The 20,110-nt window shown below is 38.0% G+C and overlaps 1 protein-coding gene across 1 annotated transcript; it reads left to right on the top strand.

Annotated features, from left to right (window-relative positions):
- The first annotated feature begins 860 nt into the window (after nucleotides 1–860).
- Nucleotides 861–17,204, top strand: LOC133516568 (glucose dehydrogenase [FAD, quinone]-like). The gene is made up of 6 exons (XM_061849566.1): nucleotides 861–885; nucleotides 3,948–4,105; nucleotides 5,395–5,477; nucleotides 13,588–13,745; nucleotides 14,170–14,284; nucleotides 15,685–17,204. Exons 2-6 carry the CDS (start codon nucleotides 3,952–3,954, stop codon nucleotides 17,017–17,019), a joined length of 1,845 nt encoding a protein of 614 aa, XP_061705550.1. The 5' UTR covers nucleotides 861–885; nucleotides 3,948–3,951; the 3' UTR covers nucleotides 17,020–17,204.
- Nucleotides 17,205–20,110: the final 2,906 nt, after the last annotated feature.

Below are 20,110 nucleotides of genomic sequence, written 5' to 3'. Positions count from 1 at the left end.
TAAACAAATAGGCAAATTTGCATAATCAGTACCTAATTAAAGTAAGTGTTTTTACTATGAAGGGGAAACTTTTTGCGATAACTCAAAAACAGCTAAACTGATCATGTCCGCTATAGTTTTCATTTAATGTATTTCTTAAGCTCTACTTCCACGATTTTTTTCACATTTTTTGGACCTATGGTTCAAAAGTTAGAGGGCGGGGACACATATTTTTTTTCTTTCGGAGCGATTATCTCCGAATATATTCCCTTTATCAAAAACTGTTTGTTGAAGACCCCTATTAGTTTTGAAAGACCTTTCCAACGATACCCCACTGTACTGTAGGGTTGAAGCAAAAAAAAAAATCACCCCCAATTTACGTGTAGGGGAGGTACACTAAAAAAATTAAATTTTTAGATTTTATTGTACGACTTTGTCGGCTTTATTGATTTATATATCCATGCCAAATTTCAGCTTTCTAGCACTAACGACCACGGAGCAAAGCCTCGGACAGACAGACAGACAGACAGACGGACATGGCGAAACTATAAGGGTTCCTCGTTGACTACGGAACCCTAAAAAGGAATTATAAAAGTAAAGCTCACATATCTACTACAGATTTACTTAGACATTTTAGGAACATTCAGTATTTTTTTTTTATACTACGTCGGTGGCAAACAAGCATACGGCCCGCCTGATGGTAAGCAGTCTCCGTAGCCTATGTACGCCTGCAACTCCAGAGGAGAGGTAGGAGTTAGTATAACTTAAGTATTATCATTATTATGTAGCAAGGTTACCCGTTCCTTTAATAGTGAATCCTGCTTCGCGTAACTACAGTTTGTGCGCTGGCGCGGCTGCGCACACGCCTTAAAAGTCTTAAAACCCTCCTGCCGCTGACATATCCAGGTAATTGTTTATTAGGTGTAAATAAAAAACTTTAACATCTATAGATCGATTCTAAGAAGTAAATACGATAACGATAAGTTCTGGTTTAGATAAGTTCTCATTTAGATATCGTTTGTAAGTCGTATAATTGACAGATGCAGCTCGATTCGGGCAACCAATGTCACTTTGACGTTAGAAATATCGGTGATATATTTGATTGGGATCACAGCGGAATCGAAATAAACGTCACTTTTGACATGTCGTTTAGTTATCGATCTTTTAAAGATCTTTCCAAGACCATAAACGTGTCTTAATATCTGTTCGAATCGGGCCGTAAGTGATTCTAATACATAACAGAAAATGGATGCCAAACACTGATTTAAAGTTTTAAACTTGCATGATTTTTACACAAAATTAATTATAAATATTATAATAAAGTATAATAAATAATAATAATAATAATAAGCCCCCAGGGCAGCTTGTGGCGAGCTGAATGGGAAGTGACGTCCCTTGGGTCCCATACCCCCGAGAGTCGGCCAGGTCCCTCTCTCCGGCTTGCCTTGATTGGCCGGCTGGAGTGAACACTGAGCAGGGGCCGCAGGACTCTCACCTCTGCCTTGCCTTTACCGGCCGTCCAGAGTGGGGTGTCAGAGCTATATGCTCGCAGGGTGGAAGTGAAATTTGCACAAGACGCGAGTTGGCACAGTGGCTGCTTACAGCTACTGGGTAGAAAGCGGCGCACACCTCTTCACACCCTGAGCCGCTCACGCAATGTTGTCCCCTTGTCGCTCCGTGCGAGCGGCCGTTTTCGGGGACCCATATTGTGAGTTGGCAAGTCACCACCTGCCCATTTTGTCGTGTTTTTAAAAACATATGATCAGGGAAGGTGCCATAGTATTCTCCATAGTCTCGGTTACCAGTCCACTTGCAACTCAACCCAATAGCCCGGTTTATTTTGGTACCCTTTTTTTTTACATTAGCCCTACACTAACCGGGGCTTGTCCTTGGGTGCACTGCTATAGTGTGAACAGGGATAATCGTCGGATGGTGTCACGTTACATTTAGAGTAAATTGTCTTATTACAAGGGGCCTCTACGTGTTGGCTTCGGCCCCACGCACGCCTTCCAAATGTCCGGGACCCCATGGTCCCGAGAATTTGTAAAAGACAGACAATAATAATAATAATAATGTTCTACATGACATTAAAGCTCTCCAAGAGGCCTCTACGTGTTGGATCTATATCCCCACGCAAGCCTATCAAAAGACCGGGATTTATAGGCCCGTGAAATCCAAGAAGATACAATAATAATAATAAATATTATAGGACATTACTACACAAATTGACTAAGTCCCACAGTAAGCTCAATAAGGCTTGTATTGAGGGTACTTAGACAACGATATATATAATATATAAATATTTATAAATACTTAAATACATAGAAAACACCCATGACTCAGGAACAAATATCCATGCTCATCACACGAATAAATGAAGCTTTACATTACAATTTACCTCTGACGGCATTCCGAATTTAACAAACTGTGTAATAGTTACACCATAATCAGACACGAAGTAGTTAAAATTAAATATATGGATAACTTCAAAATACACTAAAATTGTAAAATGGACATTAAACGGTGGATGATTAATAGCGTTACATGGTTTAAGCATTTATTTCACTAGACTTAAATCGACCGGGATATAAACCGTGATTACCTTTCATCTTGTTGTTACTGAGCTCCCGATATTAAAAGGTAATCACGGTTTACGTCCCGGTCGCTTTAAGTCTAGTGAAACTAACCGTGAATCATTCAAAACTGTTATTTATTTATTTGGCAACGCTTGACTGCGCAGCGCCGCGAAGTGGGACCAAACCGGGCAAGGCGAGGTTAAGAACATACTCTAAAATATGCTGTATTTTCAATAAATAACATATTAATTAATTGTAGCTATAAATAAAATAACACTGACACTTGACACCAATGAAAACAAAGTAGAGAGTAGGTATTTAGTTATTTCCCGCATTTAGAAATGGATCCAATCAAAAATCTATGTTGAGTCAATTCAAGAACATTGAAGTCGTAAAATGTTGTACAGTCAGCATCAACAGTGACAGATGAAACAACGCCCAAAAAGTATCTGCCGCCCTGGAATACTTTTCCAAATAGAGATTGTACCTATATATCTACAGTTTGCATTCAAAAGTACCCGTTATAGTCTAATTAGAAAGAAGCATGCTCAATATAAGAAAAATAGAAAATAAGACACTATAAGAGAAATAAAACCGGCCAAGAGCATGTCGGGCCACGCTCAGTGTAGGGTTCCGTAGTTACTCTTTCGTCACAATAAGCTAAACTGGAGCTTAAAGTATAGTAAATTGTTAACCAAGGGATGAAACGGTACCTTTCACGCGAGTTAAACAAATAGGCAAATTTGCATAATCAGTAGGTACTTCTTAAGCTCTACTTCCACGATTTTTTTTATAATTTTTGGACCTATGGTTCAAAAGTTGGAGGGGGGGACACATATTTTTTTTCTTTCGTAGCGATTATCTCCGAATATATTCCCTTTATCAAAAAACGTTTGTTGAAGACCCCTATTAGTTTTGAAAGACCTTTCCAACGATACCCCACTGTACTGTAGGGTTGAAGCAAAAAAAACATTCACCCCCAATTTACGTGTAGGGGAGGTACCCTAAAAAAATTAAATTTTTAGATTTTATTGTACGACTTTGTCGGCTTTATTGATTTATATATCCATGCCGAATTTCAGCTTTCTAGCACTAACGACCACGAAGCAAAGCCTCGGACAGACAGACAGACAGACAGACAGACAGACAGACGGACATGGCGAAACTATAAGGGTTCCTAGTTGACTACGGAACCCTAAAAACAGGAGCAACAGACGCCCTGAGCTGAGCTGTGCAAAGAAACTCGTGAAAGTGGACCGGATAGAACGCAAGACTAACAGATTAAAGATGGACACTTAAAAAATGGAAAGGCCCACTTGGTAAAAGAGGCCATAAAAAACCAACTTTCCTCTCTTGTTGCACAAATAACTATTATATTCATTCTTCTCATAGAACCATGGTGAACGTGTGGCAGCCGCCCAACCTGTACGAGCTGTGTCCGGCGTACACAAATCTCACCGCGTGCACCCCTTTTGCGTTGATGTACCTCGAGCTGTTGGTGAAGCTATTTGGTTCAGCGTCGGACCATGCACCTGACCAACTGGATGGAGGTAAGCTTGTTAATCTATTAAATATGGATATCTTCAGGCGTACCCCTTTCGCGTTGATGTACCTCGACCTATTGGTGAAGCTGTTTGGTTCAGCGTCGGACCATGAACCTGTCCAACTGGATGGAGGTAGGCTGAAAATATCCTTAGTTAATACATTAATAAGTTATTAATCTATTAACTAAGGATATTTTCAGGCGTACCTCTTTCGCGTTGATGTACCTCGACCTATTGGTGAAGCTGTTTGGTTCAGCGTCGGACCATGAACCTGACCAACTGGATGGAGGTAGGATTGTTAATCTATTAACTAAGGATATTTTAAGGCGTACCCCTTTCGCGTTGATGTACCTCGACCTGTTGATAAAACTCTATGGTTCAGCGCCGGACCATGCGATTGACCCATTGGATGGAGGTAGGGTTACGTCGCTATAACTAGGGATATATTCAGGTGTACCCCTTTTGAGGGGTGTACCTCGATTTGTTGGTGAAGCTGTTTGGTCCAGCGTCGGACCTCGCGACTGAGCCAATTTTTATACGATAAGCAATTAAAATTTTGGTTTTAAATGGATTTGTTGTACAATTTCCATTCTGATAATTTATTTTCCATTCCATAAACAACGATATTTTTATCTAAATTGTAAATTGAAAGCACCCTCAATAAATACTAGTGAAGTTTATACTTATCTGTGTTTTTTCTTAAAGAACACGTATTTTACTTTCCTCGTATTCGAAACGAAAAGTACGGCCCGATTTGAAGAATTAAATACGATAACGATAAGTTCTGGTTTAGATAAGTTCTCATTTACATATCGTTTGTATGTCGTATAATTACCTAGATAGATCTTATTGGGATCACAGCGGAATCAAAATAAACGACAATTTTGACATGTCGTTTAGTTATCGATCTATGGAAGGTAGAGGCAAGGAATAGAATCTCCATAGGCAAAACTGTTGCAAAAGTGTCCAGCTGTCAGCTATAAATAATAGTTCCAAATCCCTCCAGAGTAGCGCTGGAGTAGCTAAGAACCTAGGCGTGACGGAGTGAAGTGCGCTGTTAATGATTAGATTTTTTTGTCAAGTATTCTAGGTATCGTAGCGTAGCTATTTATGGTTTTTGTCGGACACTATTTGGTATATGGCGATTCTATTCCTTAACTGTACCTTCCATATATCGATCTTTTAAAGATCTTAAACATGTCTTAATCATTCTTCGAATCGGGTCGGTAGAGTGTTTTAACTCGACAAAAATGGGTGTCTTTCATCTCTCGGTTAACAATATTGTTGTCTTTCAGAAACCTACGATTTTATCGTGGTAGGAGCTGGCTCAGCAGGCTGCGTGGTCGCCAACAGGCTCAGTGCAATCGAAGAGTGGAAGGTATGTTACTTTGATGACCGGTCTGGCCTAATGGTTAGTGATGGGCAGTCATAGTCATAGGTAGGGTATGAAGCCGATGGTTCCGGGTTCGAATAGTTCGGGTACGGGCATTTATTTGTGTGATGAACATAGATATTTGTTCCTGAGTCGTGGTGTTTTCTATGTATATGAGTATGTATTTACCTATATATATATATATATATATACGTATGTATGTCGTCGCCTAAGTACACATAGCCTCCTAAGGCCCAGCCGTAGAATTGAAAAATCCTAAATTTGCCACTAGAATTTGAACCTATAGTGCAGGGAATACAGTTGATTTTATTTTGTTTGAAAATTGAATGAAACAAACCAAATGCAACTCTGTTCCAATTGAATATGATTTAAATTTCATCGAACTGAATAAGTCCTATAGGTAGGACCTTGGGCCTTACGAGGATAGTAGCTACGCTGAGTTTGGTGCTAAGTCGATCTGTGTCAGATTGATGCCGGTTCGTTACAGCCAAATATCATAATGCTCTTTTACATATTTTACTAAATCTCAAATTGTCTTAGTTCCAAAATGCCTAAATTCCCAAATTGATTTATTTTCAATACAATAAAATGTTATTATAACATTTGCACATTACATCCGATATCCAAATCGTATAGTTGGTAAAATGATGAATAACTTCAAATACCGAATTATTATTAAGACTGAAAGTGAAATCTTTTGGGAGAGGTATGGGCATTGTGAATGTCATCTCGCTTTGTGTGGTAGGGCACAGCGAAGCGGATGTCATTCCAGATCTAGAGCAGAGCCCAACTGGGGAAGTACCTCCACCTTACAGAAAACCGCAGCCAAATAACACTAGACCCTAGAGATAGTGTTGTGTTCCTGCCGGTAACTGAGGTTGCCAGAGCTCAACGAGGGGTGGGGTTTACGGTCGGCAATGTACCTCCTCTGGAGTTGCGGACTTACATAGGCTACGGATACTGCTTACCATCAGGCGGGCCGTATGCTTGTTTGCCACCGACGTAGTATTTAAAAAAATGCATTAGTTGCATGTTTACCAAAATTCAAAAATGTCTCATAATACCTAAAATTTTAACTAACAGTATTTTAGTGTCACGTCCTATTTATAGATGTGAATAATCAGTTCAATGGCGTTTTTTTATCTAGTTAAATTGATTTTTAGACATTTTGGTAAATGGTAGAATTGAAAATGTATACAAACGCGATAGTCTAAAGGAATTATAGTGATATTAAGAATACGGTAATTTAAGAAGTAGGCGTAAGTCATTTCGAACTTTAGAGAATGCCTTAAGCCATTTGTACAGTTTTATATCGTGCAATAAAGTTTAAATTAAATAGATAAATTACGATTAAATAAATTACTAGCTGAAATATTTATTAGTGTTCTAACACTTAGTAAATGCGACGCAATAATGGTTACTTGGTAAAAATTAATATGGATTTAATTGCGCGGCGATTTATCATCACACGAAGCTACGAAGCTGATGGTCCCGGGTTCAAATCCTGGTAAGGGCATTTATTCGTGTGATGAGCATGGATATTTGTTCCTGAGTCATGGGTGTTTTCTATGTATTTAAGTATTTATAAATATTAGTATATATATATCGTTGTCCAAGTACCCTCAACACAAGCCTTATTGAGCTTACTGTGGGACTTAGTCAATTTGTGTAATAATGTCCTATAATATTTATTATTTTTTTTTTATTTAATTGGCCATGAGCATCTACTTAATTTTTGTAAGAAAAAATGGTTCCGTAGAGGGATTGTTAATTTTTGTTCTTACTCATTTAAAAAAAATCTCATCAAGGAGTATATGTAGATGATTTTGCTCCTAAGAACGTAATGTCTTTTCTTAAATATTTTTATGTTAAAATTATAGTAAATATTAATGTACCAGAAAACCAGGCCTCCTTGTATCACACACACAGACGGACAAACAGAACTATCGGCCCGATTCGAAGAATGATTAAGACACATTTAAGATATTGGAAAGATCTTTAAAAGATCGATAACTAAACGACATGTCAAAATTGACGTTTACCTATTTCTATTCCGCTGTGATCCCAATAAGATCTATGTACGATATTTCTAACGTCAAAGTGACATTGGTTGCCCGCATCGAGCTGCTCCATACAAACGCTATCTAAATGAGAACTTATCTAAACCAGAACGTATCGTTATCGTATTTCATTCTTCGAATCGGGCCGTATAAGGGTTCTTTGCTTTGACTATGAAACCCTTAAACAATATCATATATAATAGTCCCGAAACATAAATAACTATAATGAACAAAATAGCCATTTTCCGATAACAAACTAGTTCAATCGCTCAATATCATAACCTTGTTATGTATAACGGATAGAAAATACATAATTACTGTATCTACAAGGTTTGTTACACCTGACCTGGCATACCTCGAATAACTAAGCATCGGAGACCCTATTTGACTCGAGAAAGTGAAATGTGACATGACATTATAGTTACTTGTACAGTCAACATCAACAGTAGCGGATCGAATAACGCTTCTGTAACAGCTTAACAAAAAGTGATGTCTTTAATATAGAACAAACAAGACTGTAAAATATATACTTTTGAACGTGAATTATAGAAATATATATATTTTTGGAAAAGTTATCCGGAATATCAGATAATTTTGCCGCCTTGTTTCATCCGCTACTTTTGATGCTGACTGTACAGTGTACAGTTTAAGCATTTACCTAGGTATTACAAACGAATAGTAGGAGTTATAAGGAAAAGGTATCCTCATCTGTTATAGTAAACATCCCTATAATGGAACTGGCACTAGTAATGGGATGGTATTTTGTCTATAAAACAAGTATTTACCATCAGTTTTTAAACGCTGACAACATTTTACTATAAACAAGAGGCCAAGAGCTGCTTAAGTTAAATTTTTCATTGATATTTGTTAGTTTGAAAATTAATGACGCCATACATCCCATGACTGGAGCAAAAAACGGGTTAACTTTGGTGCCATGGCAGAAGGGGAAGTGCCTGCTGTGGGACGCCACGTGCGTTAGCACGTTCGCCGCCTCGCACCTCGGCCGGACGGTGCGGACAGCCGGCGCTGCGGCAGAGTTGGCAGCATTGAGAAAGAGGGCAAAATACTCTGTTCTAGAAGCGAATTATTATTTTGTACCTCTCGCCTTCGAGACAACGGGGTGTTGGGGGTCCGACGCCATAGCGTTTATAAGGGAAGTGGGACGTAGGATTAGGGAGAAGACCTCTGATGCCCGCGCGGGTTCGTACCTGGTGCTGGTGCAGAGGTTGGCCATCGCTATCCAGCGCGGTAACGCGGCAAGTGTGATGGGCACCTTTGCACCCGGTGCAGCCCACGGAGGTCTTTTAGAATAAGATAGTAGTTTATTTATATATTATTGTTTTGTGTGTATTTGTTTCTAATTGTATGTCACTTTTTGTTGTACCTACTGTAAAATGTATGTTTCAATAAATTACAATATTTATTGGTCAATAATATTGAAACCAACTGCAGTAGCTTTAATTAAATACATAGAAAACATAGAGGACGAATTGGATATTCAACTTTTAAACTATAAATCAGTAGAAATTTGACAGATGTCGGCGAAATATCAAAAATACTCAATTTTTTCTCTTAAATGTCCCATAATTGGTGCCGTTAACATTTATGTGTGATAAGAAAATAAATGATAGATAATATTCACATTGACACATTGCAAATAGGTTGCCTAGTAAGATTGCGTACGGACAGAAAAAAAAGATTAATCAATTTTTTGTCCAAATCTAGGCAACCACGGAATGCACCCACTTTTTAAGAGGGATACCACGACACCGTCCATACAAAAAGAGAAAACGTTTTTCCACTTCTAAATATTTTCTATTCTCCATGATTTTTTAGGATATTATTGACACAATGAAAAACTAGGTTTATAGGTTTCCTTTTTTCAAAATTAGCAAAACAAAAAAAAAATGATTTTTAAAGCGAAACCTATAAACCTAGTATATATTATGCTGAAGCGATCGACATTTATCAACGTGTTTTGTTAAGATTTAATTAGTGGAAACCGTTTTCTCCCGAAATGGATTGGAAGAAAAATTACCGTTATTTCGTTAGATTCGAAAAGCTATTCTTCCCTCTTAATTAGGCGACCTATTACAGTGAGATGATTTAACTAGGTAACCTATTGGCAATATGTCAAGGTGAATATTATCTATCATTTATTTCTTATCACAAATAAATAACATATGAGCGTAGATATTCCTTATAACGTACCTTAGGCCATAAGTCGCTTTTTGTGAGACAATGATTTTGTTTGTTCTTTTTTCTCCAATACTCGTCATGGAAAGAGATTATGAAAAATCCATATATACCATTAAAATGCAAAAGTAAACTGTTTAATTCTTGCATCCTCCTATCCTCATCATGACCTATGGTTGCCAAACTTGGGCCTTAACACAAAATGCCAACACAACATAGAGAGAAGTATTCTCAGCATCAAAAAGAAAGACAAAGTAGGAATAAGCACCATAAGAAAAATCACAAAATTAATGGATGTATCCTATGTAACAAATAACCTGGAAATGGACTGGGCACATGCTAACAGAACCAGGACAGAAATGGACAAAAATTGTAACAACTCGGTACCCCAAAGATGGGAAAAGAAAAAGAGGAATTTTTTGTGACTTGTCAAAAGCCTTTGACTGTGTTGAGCACTTGACTTTAAAACTAAAACTTAAACATTACGGGTTATCTGACGCCGCTATCAACCTAATTTCAAGCTATCTCAGCGAGAGAACACAAACGGTTGTGATTAATGAAACCCCGTCGAAATCCGCTGCTGTTAAACTAGGAGTGCCACAGGGGTCCATTTCAGGCCCGTTTTTATTTTTAGTTTATATAAATGACCTTCCATATATCGTAAAAGATCATTGTGAAATTGTGTTAACCGCAGATGACACATCTTTAATTTTTAAAGTTAGTCGAAACACTGAAGACTATACAGACATAAATAGTACCATGAATATAGTCTCAAATTGGTTTACAATTAATAATCTGCTGTTAAATTCCAAAAAAACTAAATGGATTAGATTCACATTACCTAATGTAAAAGTTACTAGTGGCAGTATATTTATAAATAATGCATGTCTGGAAATGGTGGATAAGACTCTCTTCTTAGGTTTGACCATAGATAAAGATTTGCAATGGAGTCCCCATATATCTTCTCTAGCAAACCGATTGAGTTCAGCAGCATACGCAGTCAGAAGGATTAGGCAATTAACTAACGTAGAAACAGCCCGAATAGTGTATTTTAGCTACTTTCACAGCCTAATGTCATACGCAATTCTAGTCTGGGGTAAAGCTGCCGATATACAAACAATTTTTGTATTGCAAAAAAGAGCAGTGCGGAATATATATAAGTTGGGGTCACATGTTTCATTAAGAGAACGTTTCAGAGAAATAAATATTCTAACAATGGCATCACAATACATATACGACTGCATATTATATGCTCTAAAAAATTTAGAAACCTTTCATAAAATGCAAAGTGCTAGAAATAATCACAAAATAGCAATAACTAGATCTCGTATTAAGAGAGTAGGGAAATCTTTTCTAGGACAGTGTATACAGTTCTACAATAAGTTGCCAAGGGAAGCACTGGATTTACCATTTCCTAGACTTAAAAAATATGTTAAATCTGGTCTACAGCATTAGGCATATTACACAGTCGGAGAGTATATTAATGACAAAAATGCATGGCCTCCTATAAATAAATGAATGAAATATGAAATGTATATTGGTAGTAAATTATAATTGTTGAATTTTCTATTTTGTAATCTGTTATTTATTTTTAATTAATTTATTTATAATGTGCTTTTGACGATTCAAAAGAGATTGTAAAATCCTACTTGAATAAATGTCTTTTTTACTTTTTACTTTTACTTTAGGCAGACCTTACCGCGGATAGGAAGATGACATAAGAGCTATCGCTGGACCGACATGGATAAAAAGAGCAACCAACAGAGAGGAATGGAAGGTCTTAGGGGAGGCCTATTGGAGGGCGTGTCAAGGGTTCGGACACGCCCTTAACAATGGCTAGTAAATACCCGGTGATGGGCCGTAATGGGCAGCTGCTGGTGGGGTTGCGGATGATTGACACCACGTGCCCGTGACCCCACCCCAAAGGCAGAGAGATGAACACCCCAGGTTTTTTAGTGAGTAGAAACCTCACATATCCTCAGCGCTTCCCCCTGGCGCTGGGGAATCTTTCGAAGATTTTTACTGGGCAAAAAAAAAAAAGGGGAGGCCTATGCCGGCAGGCAAGTCGACCGATGTCAATAATTTTAAGAAACGACAGACATGACAATAAAAAAATTTTTTTTGATATTCTAATTATTTGACAAACAAGAAACTTGAGAAAAATTTAATATTTTAATAAGGTCGAAATAAATGGCTCTTCTTCTTCCTCGCGTTGTCCCGGCATTTTGCCACGGCTCATGGGAAGCCTGGGGTCAGCTTGACAAATAGTCCCAAGATTTGGCGTAGGCACTAGTTTTTACGAAAGCGACTGCCATCTGACCTTCCAACCCAGAGGGTAAACTAGGCTCTGCTGGGATTAGTCCGGTTTCCTCACGATGTTTTTCTTCACCGAAGGTCGAAATATTGGCTATTTTATTTTATTTTTCTCGAATTTTTTTGTATTCAATATACAGGTTGAACTTAGCCCTTGGACAAACCCTGAAATCCCACGTAGGGTTACTTCTCAGGAATACTCTGACGTTAGTATTTTTTTAATTAGAACAAAAGATAAAAAAATATTTTTTCGAACAAAAGTTATGTGCAATAATCGACAACAAAAAGAAACACACTGTGTTAATCTTTGGCAGTGTTTTTGACAATATGTTCGAAATATTTACATTTTTCAAAAGTCAGAAGCTTATTAGTGTCATAAATAAAAAAGATAATCAAAATGATCGAAGAAGGTTCCATACTATTCTTTGAGGATATTACCTTAGGAGCTACTAAGACATACAGGCTGCTCCAAAATAAAAAATGGTAATTTTCTAATTTCTTCGAAACCGCTACACCGGTTGTTATGATACTTTGTACACTGGTTCTAAATACCCTAATGCATATGTAAAATTCGGCTTTGTCCAATGGCTAGAGACACACTGTATGTGCTATAAATTTATGTGCGAGGGCAGGATAGAAGAAAATTTACGAAAATATGTCTTATTTTAATTTATTTTCCATTGTATAGCGTTACCCTGTATACGATAGCAGTATAATCATAATATAAAATAGTTAATAATGTAGCCGAGGGATTTGACTAGCGACATTTTAAACAGAAAAGCATACTTTTAGAGATAGGTATTTATTTATTACATGAGCGAGTAGCCTGGGTCGCCTGCGCGTTTGAGACTCACAGGCTTGGATGCTCGGTTTATACCTGTTTATGTTCGTTATTAGATACATGCATGCCGGGAGTATATATATATACATGGTAAAGTAAGTATTTTGTGTTTCTTAAATAAACTCTGTGCTGGATAGTCTACGGGTTTTCCATTCCGAACAGTTATTGTTTTCAAATTGACCGGTTTAGAACAATAAAAACCGGTTCTTCCCTATACGCGGCCATACCAGGCCGTCTGGCCGTTTCGTCGCTTGTCGAATAAACCATTTTTTTTGGTTACAATAAAGTTCTTATTACGTTCGCGTTTTTATAAAAGTTCGGAGGAAAACTAAAATAAACCGGTTCCGAGCCTTGCAATTCTATCGATAGGTTTGGTAGCAGGGGTCTATATTTGCGATGCATATTGAGGAAACACGTTAAAACCCGTGCGATCGCGAAATCATCCGTCGCAATTTTCGCACGGCACACTTAATCTTTTGTTCCTTGCTAATTTTCTGGCTTTACGCCCTCATAAGATGGTTAAGTTTCTTATGAAATATTATGTTACCTTCAATCGGTACCTTTCATCGGCAGATAAGCTCTGAGGTCGATTCGGACATTATTTTAAGGACAACATTTCTACTACACCCGGTTAATATAATTTGCTTAAAAAATAATTACTTTAATGTTGTTCCCAAACCTTCAGGTGCTACTCCTAGAAGCTGGTCCAGAGGAACCTGATATAACATCAGTGCCAGCGCTCTCAACAGCGCTCCTGAATTCCAACATCGATTGGCAGTACAAGACAATGCCCAGTCACGTCGCCTGCCTGGCCTTTGAGAACCAACAGTGCAGATGGCCGAGGTTAGCCTTCTTATACTCTTCTGTTACTACAGAACGAGACAAACGAACCTGATATCACATCGGTGCTGTCGCTCTCAACAGCGCTCCTCAACTACAACATAGACTGGCTGTACAAGACTATGCCCAGCTCCGTTGCCTACCTGGACTTCCAGAACCAACAGTGTAGATGGCCGAGATTCCAGATAACTTCGGTGAACAGTCATGATCTTCCTCAATGTTCGCCGGTTTTCAGGAAAAGAGGTGCCCAACCAGGCCAGTTGGTTTTTCACTGATGTTTCTTCTTTCCGATTCCCTTGCTACTCTTGCTAGGATCATGATAGACAATTTACCCTTAAAAACTGGATGGGTCATAAAATACCCTTTTAGAACGCACTGTAGATTATAATTTTGAACGACTAACATACAGGTAAGTATCCTATTTCAGGGGTAAAATGATGGGTGGCTCGAGTTCCATCAACTCGTTCGTATACATCCGCGGGAACAGACTGGACTACGACGGGTGGTCACGGCGCGGCAACACAGGATGGAGTTACGAAGAGGTTAGATCACACACACACACACACACACACACACACACAAAACTTGTTAACAAATTACACACAGCCATATATTTTGACTAAGGTGAAGGTGAAGTAGGGTTGTGTTGGTTGAGTTTGTGAAGTTAGAGCTTGTAGAGTTAGAAGCTTGGCTCTACAAGAAATCTGATAACTTTTTGACAGTGCGAGCCTTATGGTTTCGTCTTGGCAACATTTTACATGAAAATGTTTTTGATGGGATTTCACTTCTTTTTGTAAGTTGGTGATTTACTATTCAAAACCCTGAAATACATATCTCTGCTATTTTTACTGATTCCCCATACAAACTTCAACCCCTATTTCCTTCTAACGCCCTTTTCCTCCCTCTTTTCACTCTTACGGGGTGATTTTGGGGTTGAAAACTATTCTATATCCTTCCCCGTAACAAAAACTATATCTACATACCAAAACTAAAACCAAAGTTCAAGCTCAAGTTCAAATATACTTTATTCATGTAGGCCTAGTAACAAGCACTTATCAATAGTAAGACAGTATTATATATAATTATCTTAAGCTAATTATCAGAGCAATTATTACAGCATTAGACAAGTTGGCTAAAACTAAAATTAAAACTTCATTAGTTAGAGCTCTTTTAATATAAACTTTTAATAAAAAAAAGGAACGCTACTTACTTTTCATATGACGTAATTTTTTGGGCTTTATTGAACTTAAGGCTTTTTAAAGAATCAAAATGTCTATAATATTGTGGCACTACACTTATACTTTTCTAAGTCAGTAAGTACTTACTTATAACTTGGCATATCGACCTTATGAAGAGATAAAAAAAAAACAAAATTAACTTAAAATATTTAAAGTCACTATTTCATCTCATACATTCAATAAGGCCCGGGAACGGGCCTTTTTACTCGCACTGATAGTGGGCCTTCTTAGCCCTAGTACAAGTTCAAGAATAATAGAGAATATTTAATATAAATATATACATAAAATTACAAATTTTCCCTTCCTCATACAGTTAGATCACTTCTGTCCGCACCCATATACATTAAAACACCGAATAAATCCAGAAACTCGAAAAAACAAACTTTGTTTTAATAAAAAAATATCATCAAACACAGCCACAACCTTCTATCAGACTGTATGGATGCTACTGGCAAAATAGGGGCGCGTACAAAGTCAAGCGTTGTTGCCAGCTCGTTATATGCTTCTTCTATGTGTGCGTGTTGTGTTGAACAAATAATACTAGGGCAACTGCTACATTTGAATGCTGGGCCTTGTTACCCGCCGGACCTTATATGCCTTAGCCTACTTTAGGTTAAAATTGACTCGCAAGATTTAATTATCAAATGAGGTTACAAAAAAAGATTTTACTATTTTATTTTATGGTATTTATTTCTGTTACCCAGGTATTACCATATTTCAAGAAATCTGAAAAGAATCTGAATATAGAAGGCCTAAATCGAATATACCACGGCGTCAAAGGAGAACAGGCCGTATCCCGATTCCCCTACGTGGACGACCCTTCCATCATGATCACCGAGGCCTTCGCCGAGAGGGGGCTGCCGTTGAATGACTACAACGCCGCCATTCAATACGGAACCATGCAGGCTCAAGCCATCTCCGAGGAGGGCCAGAGGGCTTCCACCAACAGGGAGTTCATCAAGCCCATCAGATATAAGAGGCATAACCTAAGCATCAGAACAGAAGCCGAAGTTATCAAAATACTTTTTGATGAAAATAAAAAAGCTTCAGGTGTTCAATACATAAAAGATGGTGAGATATACACAGCTCATGCAACTAAAGAGGTTATAGTCAGCGGTGGATCTATTAATTCTCCACAACTGTTAATGCTTTCTGGAATCGGACCTAGAGAGCACTTAGAAGATCTGCATATACCAGTGATTGCCGATTTACCAGTTGGGGAAAATCTTCATGATCACGTGACATTTAACGGTATTATCGTAGCATTGCCAAATGAAACGGCTACCACTGTCAGCCAGGATGAGCTTATTCAGGATATATATGACTACAAGGAAATGGAAGTCAAAAGAGGACCTCTGTCTGGAAATGGTCCGGTGAACAGTGTGTCTTTTTATCTAACACAATTCGGCTTGCCGGCTCCCGACATCCAAGTACAGGTAGACAGTGTAAACTGGGAAGAGTATACAAGAGAACCGGCTGTCTATGATGGTTTAACTATCTTCCCAACTGCGTTCTATAATGGAGTCATCCCTAGAGTCATGAACCTTGTTCCGAAGAGTAGAGGTCGTTTGCTTCTCAACGCGAGTGATCCTTACGGACATCCATTAATTTGGTCTGGTTATTTAACTGACCCGCGCGATGTAGAAGTACTTGTAAGGGGTGTGAAAGAGGTTTTGTCTTTGGAAAGTAGTTATGCTTTTAAATCCAGAGGTGCTCACTTCGTTAGAACCCCTCTACCAGCATGCCAGCACTTCTCTTGGGGTACTGACGCGTACTTTGAGTGTCTGGCGAGATCTTATACGTCTTGTCCTTACCATCCTGTGGGGTCTTGTAAAATGGGTCCAGCGGACGATCCTACAGCAGTGGTGGATCCCAGGCTCAGAGTATATGGAGTCTCGGGGTTGAGAGTGATCGACGCTTCAATAATGCCGCAAGTGATTAGAGGTAATACGAATGCTCCGTCGATTATGATTGGGGAGCGAGGAGTAGCTTTGGTTTTGGATGATTGGAAACATAACTATAAGCAGAATGAGTATTGAAAAAGATACTTAAGTAATATTCCTGAACTAAACTAATTACAATGCTGCTGAACGCATTGTTTTTACGGAACATTTAAAGCTATTAAGCCGGAAGGATCTATGAATCGTAAAATTAACTTGAATATCTTTATTAACTATTATTTGATTATCGTAGTTCCATAGCAAGATATGTTTTTAAATGGAAGAAAAGCATTTGTTAAATTTATTTATTTTATTTCAAACACAGTACAACAGTAAAAATACCAAACCACTGCTAGTGCTAACTTACACAGAAAATTTAATGACACATATATTAAAATAATTCTACGGATTACACTCACGTATTTTTAGTCACTCGCGCGACATGTTTCGGAGAGCTTAGGTCTCCTTTCTCAAGCAGTGCAAGTATGTAACGTTAAAAAAACGTTTAAAACGTTTTAACACGTTTTGGTTTTTAACGTTTATTTTCGTGTTAGTATGTCTCACGACAGTTTATATTCAAAGCCACTTGTAACATACAATTCCAAACCAATATAGGCACAATTCACCACCAATTGCAATATTAACAGATAAAAGCGGCCAAGTGCGAGTCGGACTCGCGCATGAAGGGTTCCGTAACATTTATGACGTATTAAAAAAAATCTACTTACTAGATCTTGTTCAACATTTTACCACTTTGGACACACATTTTACCACTTTGGAAGTGTCTCTCGCGCAAACTATTCAGTTTAGAAAAAAATGATATTAGAAACCTCAATATCATTTTTGAAGACCTATCCATAGATACCCCACACGTATGGGTTTGATGAAAAAATATTTTTGAGTTTCAGTTCTAAGTATGGGGAACCCCCAAAATTTATTGTTTTTTTTTTCAATTTTTGTGTGAACATCTTAATGCGGTTCATAGAATACATCCACTTACTAAGTTTGAACAGTATAGCTCTTATAGTTTCGGAAAAAAAGTGGCTGTGACATAATCGGACAGACAGACGGACATGACGAATCTATAAGCGTTCCGTTTTTTGCCATTTGGCTACGGAACCCTAAAAATGGCCAAGGGACCAAGCGCGCGTCGGCTATTCAAGGACCTAGCGCCGCACCTTATAGATGTCACAGGTGACCAGGGCTATAACCGCGAAAATCGAAGTTCGTCAATTGCAGGCATTTATCTGTGTCACTCTAATTACGTCGTAGTGAGGGTAAAAGAGAAAGATACCTGCAAATTTGAGAATTCCGGTTTTCGCGGTAGGCCTCCAGACGGCTGGCCAGTATTTTTCTCAAAGGATAAGCATTGCAATCCACGGCAGCGACTTGGGGAAGGGTAAAACGGGACCCTATTACTAAGACTCCGCTGTCCGTCCGTCTGTCACAAGGCTGTATCTCGTGTACCGTGATAGTTGAAATTTTCACAGATGATGTATTTCTGTTGCCGCTATAACAACAAATACTAAAAAGCGGCCATACGCGAGTCGGACTCGCCCATGAAGGGTTCCGTACCATTTATGACGTATTAAAAAAAATACTTACTAGATCTCGTTCAAACCAATTTTCGGTGGAAGTTTGCATGGTAATGTATATCATATTTTTTTTTTAGATTTTTCATTCTGTTATTTTAGAAGTTACGGAGGGGGGGGGGGGGGGCACATATTAGAAACCTCAATATCATTTTTGAAGCCCTATCCATAGATACCCCACACGTATGGGTTTGATGAAAAAAGATTTTTTGAGTTTCAGTTCTAAGTATGGGGAACCCCCAAAATTTTATGTTTTTTTTTCTATTAAAAATCTTAATGCGGTTCATAGAATACATCTACTTACCAAGTTTGAACAGTATAGTATATAGTTTAGAAAAAAAGTGGCTGTGACATAATCGGACAGACAGACGGACATGACGAATCTATAAGGGTTCCGTTTTTTGCCATTTGGCTACGGAACCTTAAAAAGTACGTGTTCAAGGGTCTGATGGGCTTATAGCAGAAAAACTGCAGAATAATAAATTGAGACGTGTAATCTGTCTTGTGGTACAGGAATAAGTAAATGACATGCAAATTTTGACAAAATCTTAAATTCCTACGAGTGGCGGTTGGTCTCCGTGAGCCTTTGCCTGTGATATTGGCGCAGGCGCTTCATGTATCTGATTTAGTTCCGAACAGTACGGAACCCTCGGTGGGCGAGTCCGACTCGCACTTGTCCAGATTTTTGTAGTTATAAGGCCTTTACTCACTCACTCACTCACTTCACTTCTGGATGAGATTGGCTCAGGACCGGGATAAGTGGCGTACTAGAAGAGAGGCCTTTATGCTCAGCAGTGGGCGATAAAAGGCTGATATGATGATAATGATGATGAAGGCCTTTACTTGAAGTTTATTTGTAGAGTTATTATTATTTTTAAGATTATTCATAGTATACTGTTTAATTCTTCGAAATAAATGAATATTATAACATCTAAAAATAAATAATTAGCAGTTTTAAATTGTAGAAGTACGTGCATCCACAAAATCTCAATACATAAGATTCGAAATTACACTTAATTAAGTATTGAACTTAAAGTTGTTTGATCGGCTATAACTTAATACTATAATAAAACTGGCTTTTCTTTGAGTACTTAGGTCTCAACAGCTAAAAAACTTTTTTTTGATATTTTGTGATCTATTTTAGGTGTTAATTGATGTGACGTTCAGTAATATTTGTTTACTATTTACTAAGTTGAATTTTATTTAGTATTTTTCTCCTCTCTCCTTCTGTTTCCTTCCCCGGCCTTCAGACTATCTTCATATTAAACATCATCTAAATCGGTTCAGCATTCATAATATTAAGTAGGGATTATTTATACGATCATTTTTTTGTCATCGATCTTTGAGTGAGATGCCGTTTTAACCCTTTCAACTCCATTTTTACTCCCTTAAGGGTTTAATTAAATTCAAATAATAATTTCTTAATGGTGATTCCAAAACATTAGAAAAATTCAAACTCAACGGTTTATGATGTGCTTTGTCTGTCAGTACATATTTAGTGTATCTAGTCAAAGGTCCCACTTTGTCGCTTAACATAAGGACGAGATTTGCTTGTATCTTTATAAGAATAACCTGTCAAAGCTTCCTTATGGCCAGCG

Source organism: Cydia pomonella, chromosome 3 (genome assembly GCF_033807575.1).
Source record: "Cydia pomonella isolate Wapato2018A chromosome 3, ilCydPomo1, whole genome shotgun sequence".
Taxonomy (NCBI): domain Eukaryota; kingdom Metazoa; phylum Arthropoda; class Insecta; order Lepidoptera; family Tortricidae; genus Cydia; species Cydia pomonella.
This window is presented reverse-complemented; position numbering and strand designations above follow the sequence as displayed.

Coding starts and splice junctions, on each gene's coding strand:
- LOC133516568 (XM_061849566.1), top strand. CDS start 3,952: ATGGTGAACGTGTGGCAGCCGCCCAACCTGTACGAGCTGTGTCCGGCG. Junction 5,478..13,587: donor GTGCAATCGAAGAGTGGAAG/GTATGTTACTTT, acceptor CCAAACCTTCAG/GTGCTACTCCTAGAAGCTGG. Junction 14,285..15,684: donor CAGGATGGAGTTACGAAGAG/GTTAGATCACAC, acceptor TCTGTTACCCAG/GTATTACCATATTTCAAGAA.